This window comes from Brachyistius frenatus, unplaced genomic scaffold, assembly GCF_029030835.1.
Source record: "Brachyistius frenatus isolate BFR_SWC_R1_liver_20210118 unplaced genomic scaffold, ASM2903083v1 Contig_36, whole genome shotgun sequence".
NCBI classification, from domain to species: domain Eukaryota; kingdom Metazoa; phylum Chordata; class Actinopteri; family Embiotocidae; genus Brachyistius; species Brachyistius frenatus.
In genome coordinates, this window is record NW_027210635.1 from 791,931 (window position 1) to 807,456 (window position 15,526).

Genomic DNA, 15,526 nt, shown 5'->3' on the forward strand with positions numbered 1-15,526 from the left:
CAATTCACAAAGGGATTTGTTTTGCTACAAGAACATTTACCAGCAAATTCCCCCATCAGCATGTCTCAGCCGTTCAGATTTTCCAGTAAACGCAGTCTCCTCCAAACACACTAAATCAATGCGTCACAGATTAGTCTGTTCGTGGTTATCATAGCCTGAAGGGTTTTATATTAAAGTGATACTAACGTGATCCAACAGGCTCAATATCAGGAACACCTTTTACTACCCAATTGTGAGAGCTTGTTTGAAATTCTGAAGTGACCACACCCCAATTGTGTTGCCTCCCGTCGCTGTCCGACTTTAATCTCGTTTCATGTCCCCAAACCGTATTCCATTGCGTTTGCCAGGTTGTGAATAGCACAAACTCCTCCGTTGCCCCGACACAATGAGTGTGCTTTTAACATGGCCTGTTTCCAACTGGGGGGGATTTACAGAAGTTATTTTTGTTCTCCTTTCAGTATTAAAGATTAACATGGTCCCAGCCATCTTCACTCTCCTTTACCTCCCTCTGGTTGCCTGTTCTCTTTCTGCCAGGACTAAGTCAATTCTTTATTTAGAAACAGGCAGTTAGTGTAGCGTTGGCCCAGGGGATTGCACACCACAGCCTTGTCAGGACTACAAGATGTAGGTTACTTTGCTCATATGTGCCATGAAAGCCAGCTTCTAGGCCAGGACAGGCTGACGCATGATGCCCCCAGTGTCATTCCCTTGTGGGGAGGGAGATATAGACAGGGGATCGGGGACAGCGTTGCCTGCGGTTGGGATGCCTCTCTGTGGTCCATCGTGACTCACCTCCCAAACCGCTTCACTTCTCTCCCCTCAGGGGAGTTTGTCATGAGGTTGGAGAGGACTTCGCTCAGCTTTGGCCGGTTGTTTTTCTGCTGCTGATGCACAAAGACAGAATTCCTCATGACAAGCCATTTCCTTTTAGTTTTTTATAATCAGTCGACCAAACTTTATTGTATAGAACCTTTCTTACAAGTTTTTGCTGCTTTACTGAACAAACCAGACAAAGAAGTAAAATGATAAAACCAAAATAATAGATAAAAACATAATAATGAAAGATTCAAAATAAATTCCAGGCTTAAGAGAGTTCATAATCACAAATATGATCACTTTAAGCTGTTGTCAGATTCTCAGTCTGAAGGCTCCGAGCATAAAAACTAAATGATGCGTCATTAGAAGTTTCTCTCCTGCACTTTTAAACAACTAAAAGACTCGCGTCAGACCACCTTGGAGCTGCTCTGGTTATACATCGCAAGTGTGCCAGACAAATAGTCACGTACAAAATAATGAAATGCTTGAAAAACAAATGCAAAAAAATTCACAAATCCACACCAAAGCTGAAAAGGAACCCGTGTAAGGGATTTAAAACAGGATAATATGTTTACTTATTCTGGTCGGCACTCGGGTAGTTCTGAATCAATAATAAAGAAGCGTGTCAGTCTGCGTGCTCGTCTTAGAGACTGTACTCTTCAGTGGTGGTTTCCTTGTGTAAACCTTTTTACTCAGTGCATTTTGTGCTGACGCCACATCCTTCAAAGCCTCTTCAGGTCAGCGTCTTGGCTACTGGTGCACCAATTGAAAATGTAAATTAGTCGGGCAATCTATGCAAACAGTCTTGATTGTGTTTATATTGTTTGGCTGGCCTCCGGCAGTAGAAGTGGCTAATGGGGGCATGTCACAGTCTTGCTCCCTGTCAACCATTCTGAAGCACTTACAGGACCGGGCTGCTCAGCACACTGTCGTGGTGAGACATGATGTTTGCCCCCAAGATGCGAGTGGCTTAGAAACTCAAACGCTCAAGTCAACTTCAATTCGTCTTCATCGCTTGTGTTACTTAAAAATGTCTGTCTTGCAGGCACGTTGAGCGATTTGTACGAGAGCCTCGGCCAAAAGTAGACAGCGGAGAGAGAGAGAGATTTGTGATTTGGAGAGGAAATAAGTGGGAGTGCAGCTCAGTGTTTCCTAACCTCCTTCTTTGTTGTTTCTTCAGGCCTGCACCCGGCTCGGCAGCATCATCTCGTCCTGCCACAGGGTCAACTCGGCCACCCACGGCTAGCACAGCCAAGAGTTCCACAGCTGCAGCTAAACCTACCACCCCAAAAACTCCCTCCTCCACCGCCAAGCCTGCTGCCCCCAAAGCAACCTCCACCACCCCCTCTGGTGGCAAACCTCCAGTATCACAGACATCCAGAACCTCTCTGAAAAAAGGTAACATTAAAAAGTCAACCATCAAGGAAGAAAATATAATTTTTTTTAAGTGGATATAAGAAAGCCAATCAAAGCAAAGACTATGTGGATATAAACATATACCTACAACAGCATTGCACAGAGAACAAATAAAAAAATCAGCATATATAATAAGAAACGGAGAACAATCACTCTTTTTCATGACTATTAAAAGGTTTAAGAAATAGATGGTACTTCAGACATGTTTTTAAGACACCAAAAGGAGCAGGAAGATCTGAGTGATAAACTATTCCTCAATTTAGGGCAACAGTGCTATATCACCCCATGATTAAAAATGAATTAAGCAGAGTGATTCGTCAGCAGATCTTCGGGATCTGGAAGTAGAATTGGGGATGAGGATTTGTAATATGATGCCATAGTGCTTTAAAAACATTGAAGTCTGTTATTATTTACTTCACCAGTAACCAGTGAAGAGAGCCCAGTACAGTGCCGGTGGGAATCCGTGCTGATGCCTTTTGCACCAGCTGCAGCTGAGATAAGATTAATGGTTGATTCCCACTTTGCAATAGTTGAGAGAATTTTGCAAGTAAACTAAAATGAAAAAAGATAGTGCTGACAATAAAGTTATCCTTTTATAAAATGTTTTACCCAATTAAAAAGATCACTGAGATTTCTTGTGTTGGAGTTAATCTTCAGTAATAGTGGCTCAGGAGTGTTAAATGAGTAGTCTGGACAGGCAAATATTAAGACCCCAAAGGAAGCATATATTTTGTGTATATATAGGAAAAATCAAATAGGGCCTAATATGGAGCCTTGCGGTACTCCTCAGAAGATGAGTACAGAAGACAGTGGAGAGATCTAAAAACACGAGAACAAATCATCCAAATCAATCCATTTCAACTCGGCACATATTTAACTTCATTACAGGCATATATCATTACAGAAGGTTCTAGTGTTTGGAGAATGTAATATGCTATTATTTTTTACATTATAACATTTTTAACCTTCCTTGTGCTGTGTTTTTCTAGATGTTACCAAACCAGCCACTCCAGCATCCAAAAAGCCTGCAGACTCCCCCCTCACTCGCCCTTCCTCTACAACGAAATCTACAAAACCTGAGACCCCCAAGTCAAAATCAGACATCGCCACCAAAAAGCCTGTTGCTACGAAGGCTGCCGACACAAAGACACCCACCCGCTCCAAAACACAGGAGAATAAGGCTGCACCTTCCAGGGATGCCTCCAAGACCCCGGGCTCCAAAACATCTGCAGCCAAGAACTCCAGCCCCAAGAAAACTGTTGGAAGCAGCACGCCAACTCCTGTGAAACGTGGGCCGAAAGCTGTAACGGTTGCTGAACCTGAAAAGGAAGTAGCTTCTGTAGTTGCTGCTGCTGCAGCAATCGCGACTGCCGCTGCGGTTATTGCCGGGCCAGAACAGTCGGGAACTTCCAAAGTAGCTGTGGAACCATCTGCTGCAACTATTGAGGCAGTACCAGAAAAAACATTGGAGCCCCCACCAGCCCCAATGTTAGAGCCCCTGCGGGAACCGACACCAGAACCTGTGAGGGAACCGACACCAGAGCCCCTGCGGGAGCCAACACCAGAACCTGTGAGGGAACCAACACCAGAACCCGTGAGGGAACCGACACCAGAGCCCCTGCGGGAACTGACACCAGAGCCCCTGCGGGAACTGACACCAGAACCTATACGAGAACCAAGTTCAGACCAAGTACGAGGAATAACTCCCGAACCCCCTGCAGAACTACAGTCTCAGCCATCAGTAGAGGCAGAACTAGGAGCTGATCCAGTCCATGAACCAGCCTATGAACCAGCCTATGAACCAGCCTATGAACCAGCCTATGAACCAGCCTACGGTGTTCAGCTGTCAGCCCCGATGGGCCCTTTCAAATTTGAGGATTCGGCCGATGACTCAGTTCCTTGCCTGGGAACGACTGTCATGTCTCCTCCTTGTTCCCCACCGGGACTTGTTTCTCCTGTCAGAGAGCCGCAGAACGCTTCCTCTCTGCTGGACATGCACGTCCCGTCTGATCCCTGGGACAGGAACCAGTCTCCCTCTGACATTGCTCCCCAAAGCAGCATGATGAACTTCCAGACAGAAAAGGAAAATGACGAACAGTTTGAGGCACAAGAGAAACGGGAAGAGGAGGAGGAGGAAGAAGAGAAGGAAAACATGTTCATGCCTACCAACACAGCTCCAGGGCCCTTTAATATTATGGCACAACCTCACTTTATGGGTGCCTCACCGTTGGATGATTTCACCCCCAGAGGGCTGATTTCCCCTCATGAGAAGGAGGAGGCAGTGGAAAAGGCTGATGAGGAGATTAATGAGGATGATGAGGAGGAGGATGACGATGAGGAACAGAGGAGACTAGGCCATCAGTCTTCATCCATGATCACTGACATGAGCACGTCTCAGCCCTCTGACGAGTTCCAAGTCCGGTCCTCGGCATTTGGTGGTTCAGCAGGTTGTCATGGCGACGACTTGCTCTCCGGGATGGACTCTGAGGATGTGAGCAGCTGCACCAGCAGTCGGCAGCAGGGAGTCTCCGACCTCAGCAGCACCCAGCACACCGCCATACTGGAGGGAACCCAGAGCTCGGACGCCTTGGTGGACACGAGTCTCCGTGGTTCTGAGGGAGATGGTAACCTCATGAGTTCTCCCAACGTGGAAACCCTAGCTAATGAGGAAGAGGACGAGGATGAAGACGAACGGGTGGATGATATGGACCTGAGTTCAGAGAGAGTAGAGGAGCCTCACAAAGTGTTCCAGGAGCAGGAACATGATGAGGAAGAGGATGAAGATGTAGAGATGCACAGCGAAGGAGTGACGGAGAGCTGCGGGAACGCAGATGAAGATGACTTTAATGAGGTGGAGCGTCTGGACAACCTCAATCGCTCCGGTCCTCCGCCTTCCATCCCCCCCGCCTCATCATGGGGCCAGACCAACCCCTTCGCTGATCCCTGGGCTCAGCCAGCCTCACTGCTCTCCGTCTCCTCCCCCAGCCCCATGTCCGACCATGGGGCTGCAGAGTCCGAGACGCCCACCCTGTCTCCTGCCCAAGCATGTTTGGACAGCAATGAACCCTCCTTTGCTCCTCAATCAGAGCAGGAGCTTCAGCCCCATCAGTCAGCAGGGGAGGAGATGAAGAACCTGGCCACTGAGGAGGATCACGGCCTGCTCGATGACCCAGTTGGAGACGTGTCCCGGTCTGGCATTCTGAGTGGCACGCCGCTGGCAGCCCACAGCAGCAGCGAGACCAGCACGCCAGAGGAACTCCGCGACTATGACAGCAGCTCGGGGGTCGAGTCCCACTCCGATAAACAGCAGACCCCGGTGCCCGCTTCGGTCCAACCCGACATGGAGCAGGACCTGGGTATTCACTTAGAGAAAGGCGATGGGGAAGAGGAGGAGGCTGAGACGCTCCCTGCTGATGAGGTTCTGGGAACAGGACCCCCAACCGCTCCAGCATCCGCCCCCTCCTCCCCCTCAACCTCAGGAGATGAGGCCAGCGACACAGAGGGCGAGATGCAAATCAACGACCCCGATGCACCAATGATGATGGATGAGAGTGCTGGTTTTGAAAGTCCTCCCCCCACCTGCAGTCTGCCCGCTCTGGACGAGGATGAGGAGGCCGGGGACGCACCGGCCTGTGAGGGCGAAGAGGACGGAGGTGGGGCCACCCCTCAGTCAGCCAACTCTGTGGCCTCTTACGGCTTTGACTGCACCACATCCAACTCCAACGCCCACTCCATGGCCGAGAGCTGCGGAAAGAGCCCGGGGATCTTCTCCCTGGAGAACGAGGAGCAGCTTCCGGAGGAGGCCAAGGACCCCTCCCTCATCAAGGAGCTGACGCTGCCATCGGCCTCCGCCGCCGCCCGGGGGGAGGACGTGCTGGGCCGACCCGTGGACCTGATGCCTTTGGGCCACCCGGGAAACGACCTTTCCGGTCTGGATGACCACCACTACATGCTGGGGGGAAAGATTGCAGCGGGCCAACTGGAGGAGGTCAATCCACTGGAGCCCGGTCACCACCTCGGGGAGATGGAAGCCGGAGGCACCGGCGACAACCAGCCACCCTACTACTCTACCATATGTGATAAGACTGATAGTTTTCTGGCAGGTAACGTATAAGTCCCTCCTACTACCCCTGGAATGCACCTTTTCCCTGCAACCCTCCCCTTTTACCTGTTGTTTGTTTTCTCTCCAATTGGGTTAGATGGCTTAGGGGGGAAAAGAAAAAAAAAAGGAGAGCACGATTGTAGGAAAAGAATTTAAAAAAATGAACAAAGGAGATGGGGAAGAAAAAAAAGAAGTGACTGTAGCAGTTTTTAAATGAAGCCTCCCTCTTTCATACTGTTACGGTTATGAGTGTACGGCTAAAACTCCTTTATGTACAATAGCTACTACCATTTTCTAGTAGAATGTTCTTTTTAAGTAACACTGCATATTCTGTAGCCCCTGATGGGGTATTGACTGATTGGTCCAATGTGACTGAGCCTTTAAAGCGGAAAAAAAACAAAACAACAAAAAAAAACAACAGACAGAACAAAATGGACTCATTGTGTATTTATCCTACTGTTTTTACCGAACAAAATGTCAATGACTTTTTTTCTTTCGTTGTTGTTTTGTATTTGCTTACTTGTTTTTTGTTTTTGTTTTTTGGGGGGGTTTATTTCTGTTGAAACCTGGTCCTCCCTACCCCGTGTACACGCGCTCCATGTTCAACAGCACCATAGCAATAGTCACATGCTCCTTTTTTTTTTTTTTTTTTTTTTTGAAAGTTTGTGTTCTTGTTTCAAGACTTTTAGCTATCAAAATAAAGGCTAGGTATTAACGCGGCTGTCGTGCCCTCGCAGGTTTGTTGAGGTAGCTTTGGGAGTATTAGATTGCAGTTGGTGACGTTTTTAATGTGTGCTTCAAGAGGCTCTACGCTCTTTGCATAGGTTGTTAAGGTATATAACGTGCAGTCACGTACAGTATGTGTTTCAGGCATTTGGTTTCAAGTGGCAAAGCTTCAAGCCTCAGTTAGCTGATCATTTGTGTTCCAGAAGAGACTAACGACTAGCCTATTATTTGTGATGAGAGCTGCATAATCCTACATCGCTATCACAGTTGAGCTTTACACTTGCTGAATCCTTTTCATAGTGGGCGTTTGGTTTACTATTTCAACAGTATATTGCATGTTTAACTAACAAAAAGACTGTGTACTACCTGAAATTTTAAACCGTTCTACAGTAGTCATGTTCATAAATGAATGGTTCACGCTAGGTTATCTTTCAAAATTCCATTAAAACATCATTGCAAGGCATTTTGTTCCTGTTTCTTATTTTCCCTACGGATCCAGCATGCCTGAACTTTACTGTCCTCGTGTCCAAGTCGCCGTTTGTTTGTACATTTGTGTTTATGCAACAGTACTTCCCATGGCGTCTCCCGTTCGTCACCATGGGAATAACTGGTAAACAGGAAGTGATGCAACATTGTACAATGGTGTTGTATCTGAAATGGAATTTTGGTCCAATCAAAGAGGTGATCCAAGTGGTGCGCCCCCCCCCCCCCTCGTGGTTTTTGTTCTCCAGCATGCTCCATGACATTTTCAGATTCAACACTATCTGACAAACATCACATTCAGAACATCATTTTGGCTTGGTGGTGCTCACTGAAGGTGCCCTGTGGAGGAAACAAACACAAACTACGTTCACTTCAAAGATCGTCAGGCTTCATTTTGCATTTCCATTTAAAAAAAAAAAAAAAAAAAATTGTAATTCTAATATTTTTAATTAAGTCCTCTTCTTCTTGTCCTTTGTTGGCACATTGCTGCATTTCTTGCCGCTTTACTGCCGCCGCTGCCGGTGGAATATTATCAGCAGCAGGACTATGCATCCCGTGGCACACTTTCTTGCACAAACAAAACACACTGGTCCGTAGGATTAGCGGTCTAAAACTCCACAGGGCACCTTTTACAGCTATTAGGCAAAAAAAAAAAAAAAAAAAAAAAAAAAAGCACCACACTTTTCCTTTGTCTTCAACGTTTTCATCCAAAAGTGCTTGAAACACTCCCAAAAACTGCTCAACCCGCTCAGATCAGCCTGCATCCTCCTGAATGTTCCACTCGACACATTTAGCACACGCATACGAACATAAATGGGAACATCTCAAGAAGACCAAACACTCTTCCTCCCCCTTTTCCTCTGACCTGCTCATTCCTGCTCATTGAAACCCTGACATGGAAACACCCCAGATCTCTGTGTCAAAATCTCCCGCACGGCCCTCGACCTGAAACTTCTAGGAACTTAAAATGTCGGTCTTCTCCTCAATAGTTCATTTGTTTTCATGATATATTCATGAAACTGTGCAAGCCTTGGTTAAGGTTCGTGTTTTGGGATGCCGTTGCCTCCCTGGCTACCCTTTTTAATCTACTTTTCTGTGGCTTGGCGTTGATGCATGAAGCGTTACAGATTAGTCCGAGATGTAAAGTACAGAATTATAATTTTTGCATCCTAAACCAAATATTATCTTTAGTAGAATCAATTATCTGATGTTTTTGTCAGTTTTACCCCCCCGCCCCCCGTGTGCTCATTTGTCCCTTCTAACACATGTTGTCTGTACCGTGTATTTTATATACCGTATGACTGCAGTCTTGCATGATAACCATCATGTTCAGAGGAATCAAGCAGCAGGTATTAGTTGCCGTTTTAAATGATGAAAGCAATCAAAAGGGGGGAAAAAAATGGTCTCACATTAAAGGCAATGCGACTTCAGAGAGGAAACCTCTCTCTAACTATGATGTGCTGGTTTGTAGATCCAGTATATAACCTTCCCGTGTCATTTTTGTCACTTTATTTTGGAGACCCTTTTCTTTTTTTTTTGTTGTCAAAACTCTCCTCCTTCCCGTCGTACCACCCGTTCTGTTTGATGCATGCATCTCTAATGGATGCACCAAGTGATCTTCACTGTCTCACAGGAGACGAGAAGAGAGATGAAGTAGATGAAGATCGCAAGTGGCAAACCCGCTCACAGGAAGACAACCAGAACCAGAACCACACCACCACCGTCCCCATAGCGAATGGCCACTACCTGGCGTTGGTCCCAGGCAACAGGAGGCCCATTGATCCGACTCTCGCCGCACATTTCGCCAAGATCGTACCGCCCCCGCCACTGATCGAGACCGGCAGCGCTGACGGTCGCGCCGGCGGGGAACAGCTGAGGAGGCTGGAGCAGCACCAAGAAAAGCTGAGGGAGATGCAGCAGCGCCAAGAGCAGGAGAGGCAGAAGAGGCAGTGGCTGGAGGAAGAGCGGCTGCGGCTGGAGCAGCAGAAGCAGCTGGAGAAGCAGCGCAGGGAGCTCCTGCAGCTGCAGCTGCAACAGCAGCAACAGGAGCACCGCCACCGCAGGCAGGTCCTGCAGTGGCAGCTGGAGTTGGAGCAGCAGTACCGCATGCAGCAGAAGCAGATCCAGCAGCAGCAGCAGCAGCAGCAGCAGCTGAGGAGGAGCCCGACCGGAGTGATGATCTCCCCGTCCTCGGGGCTCTGCACCATCTACGAAGCCATGGAAACCAGCGACGAGGAGGACGAGACCCGGCGGGAGCAGAACCGGAACGCGCTGGTGGCGGGGAGGAGGGTGCCGTCCTCCCACGGCGTCCCGCAGCAGTTCCAGAGGCAGCTGCGCGCGGTTCCTCCGCAGGAGCTGGAGTGGAACAAGAAGGTGGACATGGTGCAGCAGCTCATCAACCAGACCTTGATGATGTCCGGCGACGGAGACTGCCCTCCTCTCCTCCTCCTCCCCGTGGGGACGGGGGGCACCCTCAGCCCCCTGGAGAGCACCATGTGGCCCAACCTGCTCCCCCAATTCAGCCCTCCCGCTGCTACGGTCACCTCGGTCAGCAGCTACTCCCCGGACAGCCGGGGCAGCTCCCCGCCCGGAGACTGGACTGTGGTGGAGGTGGAGACGCAACACTGAAGACCAATAAGTGGTTGAGCACATCAATTAACCAGTTAAAGGAACAGTTTGAGATTTATTGTTTTTCATTTTTAATTATAAACGTGCTTATTTACTTTCTGGCAGCATTGATCTTATTTAACTGCGCTGGAAAGTCAACACACTTATTTCCCTGAATGTCAAACTGTTCTTTTAATTGTGATTATGCAAAACCGAAGTCTTCCAAATAGATTTATATCTAAATATTATTGTTATATCAGAAATGAAGCCATACGGGAATTCCAAGGATAAGACTCGCATTAACTTCATCTCATTTAATCACGTGCAAGATCATCATATGACCGCGCAAACTTCACTTCCAATTGATTTTCAGATTCAACATCCGTATTTCTGTTAGAACAAAGACACTGTAGACGTCCTGAATCATTGATTACTGTCACCCAGACATCCGTATCTCGTTAACCTCGCATTAGAGCATGTTTCCTGACCAGAAGCACTTAATAGCGCTCCTCCACTGTCTCGCTCTGAAATGCACTGTAACTGCTTTAGAAACACTGTTGTCATGTGCTGTGTGGGGCGCTCGTCTCTTTTGTATGTACCGCAACCAGACCAAACACTGGTCGCCCCTCTCTGAAGAGGGACTGAGCTATGACAAATTGCACTTGGGTTTTTGTGTGTGTTTTTTTTACCTTTAATTATTGTGTTGGGAAAAAAATATTTATGCAGGTAAGTGGCATTAGTCCTCTATTTGTGGACTTTCATACCCAGAATCCTCATGGTGAAGTGTGTGTGTGTGTGTGGGGGGGGAAAAAAAAATAATAATAAAAAAATAGTTGAAACAATCTATTGTGCCCCCCCCCCTCCCTCCCTCCATACAACAGCCAGTCTGTGGTCAGTACACTGTGCTTCTGTGACTTCACTGGGCAACCAGGTTTTCATGGATTTAATAGAGCTGTCAGTCATGGAGGAAGAGGAGGGGGTGCGTGAAGGAGAAGAAGGCCCTCCTTGTTTCAGCTCGGAGGGGAGCGGGGAGGCTACCAGGGTGCTGGACTGGCTGTGTGTGTGTGTGTGTGTGGGGGGGGGGTGTAGTTGTAGTAGTTGTTGTCTTCCCTCTCACATTCCAAAGTTGTAACCTCATTTCCTGGGTCGGCCAGTATTCAGGGAGTCTCCGAGGTTACAGATGATGTCATGGCGGGAGAGAAAGGAGGATGTTGAGACGAGACGATGTCTGGAGATGGAGATGGTGAGGTGGACAGGGTGGAGCCCAATGCGTAGTATATCTCGTTTTGTGTGTGTGTGTGTGTGTGCGTGCGTGTGTGTGTGTGTGTGTGTGTGTGTGTCTCTACGCCTGTTCCTCTGTTGTATGATCTATTCTGTGATTTGTGCAATATATCATAAACACATTTTATACTCGTACCACGAAAAATCAGGTTATCAGAGCTGAGCAGGATTTATCTCGTATCAATAACTGATATTTAAATGTCTTGAATGAGGAGAGAGAGAAAAAAGCAAGAAAAAAAAAGCACCTGTGTTTCTCTTTGTGTCTGCACAAGGTAGGTGATGTCAGTCTGAGATTATAGAATGAAATAGACAACGCTGCCACCTGTTGGCTGCAGGAGTGAGTCGCAGAGCTTCCACAATAAATCTGTTTTATATTTATAAATCTTTTAATTTTTGTGTACCGTTATTAAAATGCACAATTTTATTGAAGTCTGAAGAATCACAGGAATCCAAATTTAATATTTGAGGAATAGATAAAAGACATTTAAGAGCAGAATATAGTTTTCTAAATAATTTATACTGCAGCTTGACTTTGCATGCTTTATAAATCTATGTGGCCACTGCTGCTTTATTTCCATATCCAAGAGTTTTTACTAGTTTATCACAGCTTATATCAGAAAGCACCAATAACAATAATAATAATAATAATAATAATAATAATGCATGTGTTTATAAGAGTATAGATCTATATGTGCACCTATATTGTCTGCAGTGCCTCGAGTTCCTTTACATTGCTATATTTGTGTACCTTTGCTATCAAATTTCATATAATACAATTAGTATACAATACAGCTGTTTACATTCTTGATATTTTAACATTTGTTCTGTGTTTGTCATGATCTTCTTTTGTATTTCAGAAACGTGTTGTGTGGTGTTGTGCCAGTTGTGAAATAATTTTCAGTGAAAACACACTGCTTCCAGTATTAAATAAAATTGCTTGAAATCTCTTGGCAATTTTCTTGTTTTACTGCTTAGCTCAGATTAAAGTGGAGCTTTACTCGGGTGTACCCGGGTCAGATGAAGCTCAATGCTTTCTGAGGCTGACTGCTTGTATATGACAGATATAGTATCCAGTCCCTGCTTACATCTCTGAATCCAGTCTGCAGTTACAGTTTGCAGTAGAAAATGCACAAAACCTTTTTTTTTTTTTTGGGGGGGGGGGGGGGTCCAAAGTCCAGCAGGAATGTCCTTGTTGTTCCTACAGGAAACCGTTTCACAAATTTCTACTCATAACCTCTTTGCACTCACGCTCCCATCTACACGGGAGTCTTAATCTAATACAGCTTTTCTCATGGACAGTATTGTAAACAGTCTGTATGTAATTGAATTTGTTGCATCTGTTTGGGCAGGATAACTTAACCCTGTCATCATATACTTAATGTAAACATTTTCATGTCATGCTGCTTTCTACATCTACTCAACTACATTTCCAGATTTAATATGACACTTTTTTCTTCTTTTTTTTAAAAAGTTTCTTTGCAAATTGAGATTACAAACAAAACTAAGATTACAAAATAAAATGTGTTATGAAAGGTTAAACCGGTAGTTTCCAACCTTTTTGGCTCGTGACCCGTTCACACAGCGGTGTCTAATTGGAGCCTCTTGTCACTTTGTATTATGAGCACTTCAACCACAGAGAGATCTTCCCTCTCAAATTTTACCCTGGTTATGTCAAATATAAATGCCCAAAGACATACTTGGAAAAAAAAAAAAAAAGTTGATGTCTTCAACTGCTCAGGAAGGTAAGTACTGCAAAACAGCTTTTATTTAAAGTGAACGCTGACTGTCTTTAAAAGAAATCGATCAGAAATTAAAGTTTACCTGCGTCTTGTGACGGCAATACCAAAACTCAAGATGGAAAATAACAGACGTAACAGCATCAGGCATCTACCTTGTGAGGTCAGAGGTCAGAGGATACAGGATCACATGTCTCAGATGAATTCAGTTGAATACTTTATTGTCTGATGAGTGAAATTTGGTTTGCAGACAGCAGAAAAATACGCAGTTTACAGCTGCAGAATTATTTTTAGAACGAGGAAACCAGACCAAACCTAATAAAATAGGCTATTCATTAAAGGCTCAAAGTGGGTCCTGAGTGGCCAGTGCAATCCACAATTAAATTTGACTTCCTGGGCAAAAGTCTGTCTCGTTCACAGTTCACTAAACGAAGGAGAGTGAATGAGTTTCCTCTCTCTGATTGTATTTTTTGGGGGGCTTTTCTTCCTCAAGAGATTTCAGCGACACAGTTCTCACATTGTTGCTGCAAGCCATATTTAGCCATGCAAATGCTTTGTAGGAGCAATAAGGCTTTCATTCATCCCTCTGCAGGCATGAGCAGCTGCAGGCGGGCTCGTTTCCTCTGTGATGATTGGCTGGCAGCAGAGGAGCCATCTAACAGGTAAAAATGTCATGACGGCAGTGGAGATTTGTCATTACAATCTCCGGGATAGTGTGTCCATCTCATCTAAGTGCTTTTGAACACAGCACTTCAGTTTAAGAGAAATTAAAGGGGCATTATACTGATTTTATATATATATAAAAAAAAGTGGTTCCACTGTTTATTTTTGGCTGGAGGGCCCCTAAGTGGCTTAATGTGACCATGTCATTAAGTATCTGTTTATCTATTAAAAAAAAAAAAGAGAAAAATGCCCCCCCTCAACCTCCACCCACCCCAGTGTTCACTTTGAGCTCACAGTGTGTGGTTTAAACCACTTGTAAAAACATAACCTTCATGAAAGAGATGTACAGCACTGATATACAAGCTGTGAATAATCTAAATAGACCCCAGGGAAGCGAACATATTTGCTGTCGGGCTTTGTTGGCTTTTTCCCAGCAGACTAACGTGTTAAAATGTGATCAACAGGTCTCGGGTTGAAGCAGGAGGGCGCTCGGCTGCCGCAGCGCCCTGCGCCGCTTTACAGCTGCGTCAAGTTTCCCAAAGAAACCCGGAACAACCGCGTTGGTTTCAAAATAAAAGCATCTCCTCGACCAAAGAAACAAAAAACAAAAACAAAACAGACAACAGTTTTTCTCGGCGCAAATGATGGTCACATTAAATACACCGAGAGGTGAGATAAAATACACTAAAAACAGAAATACTGATATATCGAGGGTGCGTGCTTTTCTATCCAAAAGGGTTTGGGATTAAATTGTGGATCTTGATACACAAGTTTGAAAAAAAGTGACATGTTTCCGCTTCCCACGACCGACCTCTTCAACGCGAGTCCTCCACACTCCGTCCCTGGGTAAGTTGGTCACGTGTCCTGTTAAATACTTTTAATATGTTTGTTTTAATGTGTGAAAATGCGTTGTTCCGGCTCCGGTTGCCGCAGAAAAATGCCTCGATGAGTGTTGCAGGCCGTGAATTTGTTTGTAATTTGGCAGCATTGCTACCTTGGTTTCCACGTGTTTTCATTCTGGGACTTGACTAAGTCGAGTGAAAGTAACCGAGTGTGACGTTAAACTGCATTAAAGTCTGGATAAGAGCCCAAATTGTGGGGTGTGTGTGTGTGTGTGTGTGTGTGTGTGTGTGGGTGTGTGTGTGTGGTGGGAGGGGTGGGGGTCTACGTTTTTACCACTGCCACACTATTTACCGATACACGTTTTTGTTTTGTTTTTATTCTGAAGGCCGGTAACGGAAGTTAAATTCGTATTACCCCAAACGACTTCACACTCGTCCCCTCCTCCCCGGCAGCGTCGCTCAGCGGACACTGAGCTTTCCGCAGAGCCGAGCGAGGAGTTGCAGCGCCGCGGGGAAGATGGCTTCGGTGTCTTCCGACGAGCAGGGCACAGTGTTTTGATGAATCCTGGCGGGTTTCGGGTTTCCCACCGGACGATGAGAAGGAAGCCCGCAGCAGCAGCAGCAGCTCCTCCTGTCTCTCTCGGCACCAGCGGACACCCTGCACTGCGTGATGCAGACCCGAGTCCAAGAGTTGATGTCCTGCAGCCGGGAGGTGATGGTTTCCTCCTCTGTCCTCTGCCCACCTGCTGCTGCTCTGTTGTCTCTCCAAACCTCACTTTTTAAAAAAATTTATTTATCAGCTTCACTCGGATTCTTGATTCTTTTTATTATTATTATTATTATTATTATTATTA

At 46.1% G+C, this 15,526-nt stretch overlaps 3 protein-coding genes across 4 annotated transcripts in view; all 3 read left to right on the plus strand.

The window, feature by feature from the left end:
• prr36b (proline rich 36b) overlaps window positions 1-7,523 on the plus strand; it is a 32,832-nt gene extending 25,309 nt beyond the window's left edge. For both annotated transcript variants that reach the window (XM_069701170.1, XM_069701171.1), the window contains exons 4-5: window positions 1,997-2,214; window positions 3,222-7,523. In XM_069701170.1, the coding sequence (XP_069557271.1) occupies window positions 1,997-2,214; window positions 3,222-6,346 (3,343 nt within the window). In that variant the 3' untranslated portion in view covers window positions 6,347-7,523. The remainder of the gene's footprint in view (window positions 1-1,996; window positions 2,215-3,221) is intronic.
• A 79-nt stretch (window positions 7,524-7,602) lies between these two features.
• LOC138622409 (histone-lysine N-methyltransferase 2D-like) lies at window positions 7,603-10,881 on the plus strand. The gene has a single exon (XM_069701183.1). It carries the CDS (start codon window positions 8,912-8,914, stop codon window positions 10,169-10,171), a length of 1,260 nt encoding a protein of 419 aa, XP_069557284.1. The 5' UTR covers window positions 7,603-8,911; the 3' UTR covers window positions 10,172-10,881.
• A 3,466-nt stretch (window positions 10,882-14,347) lies between these two features.
• pkn1b (protein kinase N1b) overlaps window positions 14,348-15,526 on the plus strand; it is a 35,005-nt gene continuing 33,826 nt past the window's right edge. The window contains exons 1-2 of the mRNA XM_069701161.1: window positions 14,348-14,676; window positions 15,059-15,384. The gene's annotated coding sequence lies outside the window, so the exon portion shown is untranslated. The remainder of the gene's footprint in view (window positions 14,677-15,058; window positions 15,385-15,526) is intronic.

Excerpts from the sequence above, each read along its gene's own strand:
- LOC138622409 (XM_069701183.1), top strand. The coding sequence starts at position 8,912 with ATGATGAAAGCAATCAAAAGGGGGGAAAAAAATGGTCTCACATTAAAG.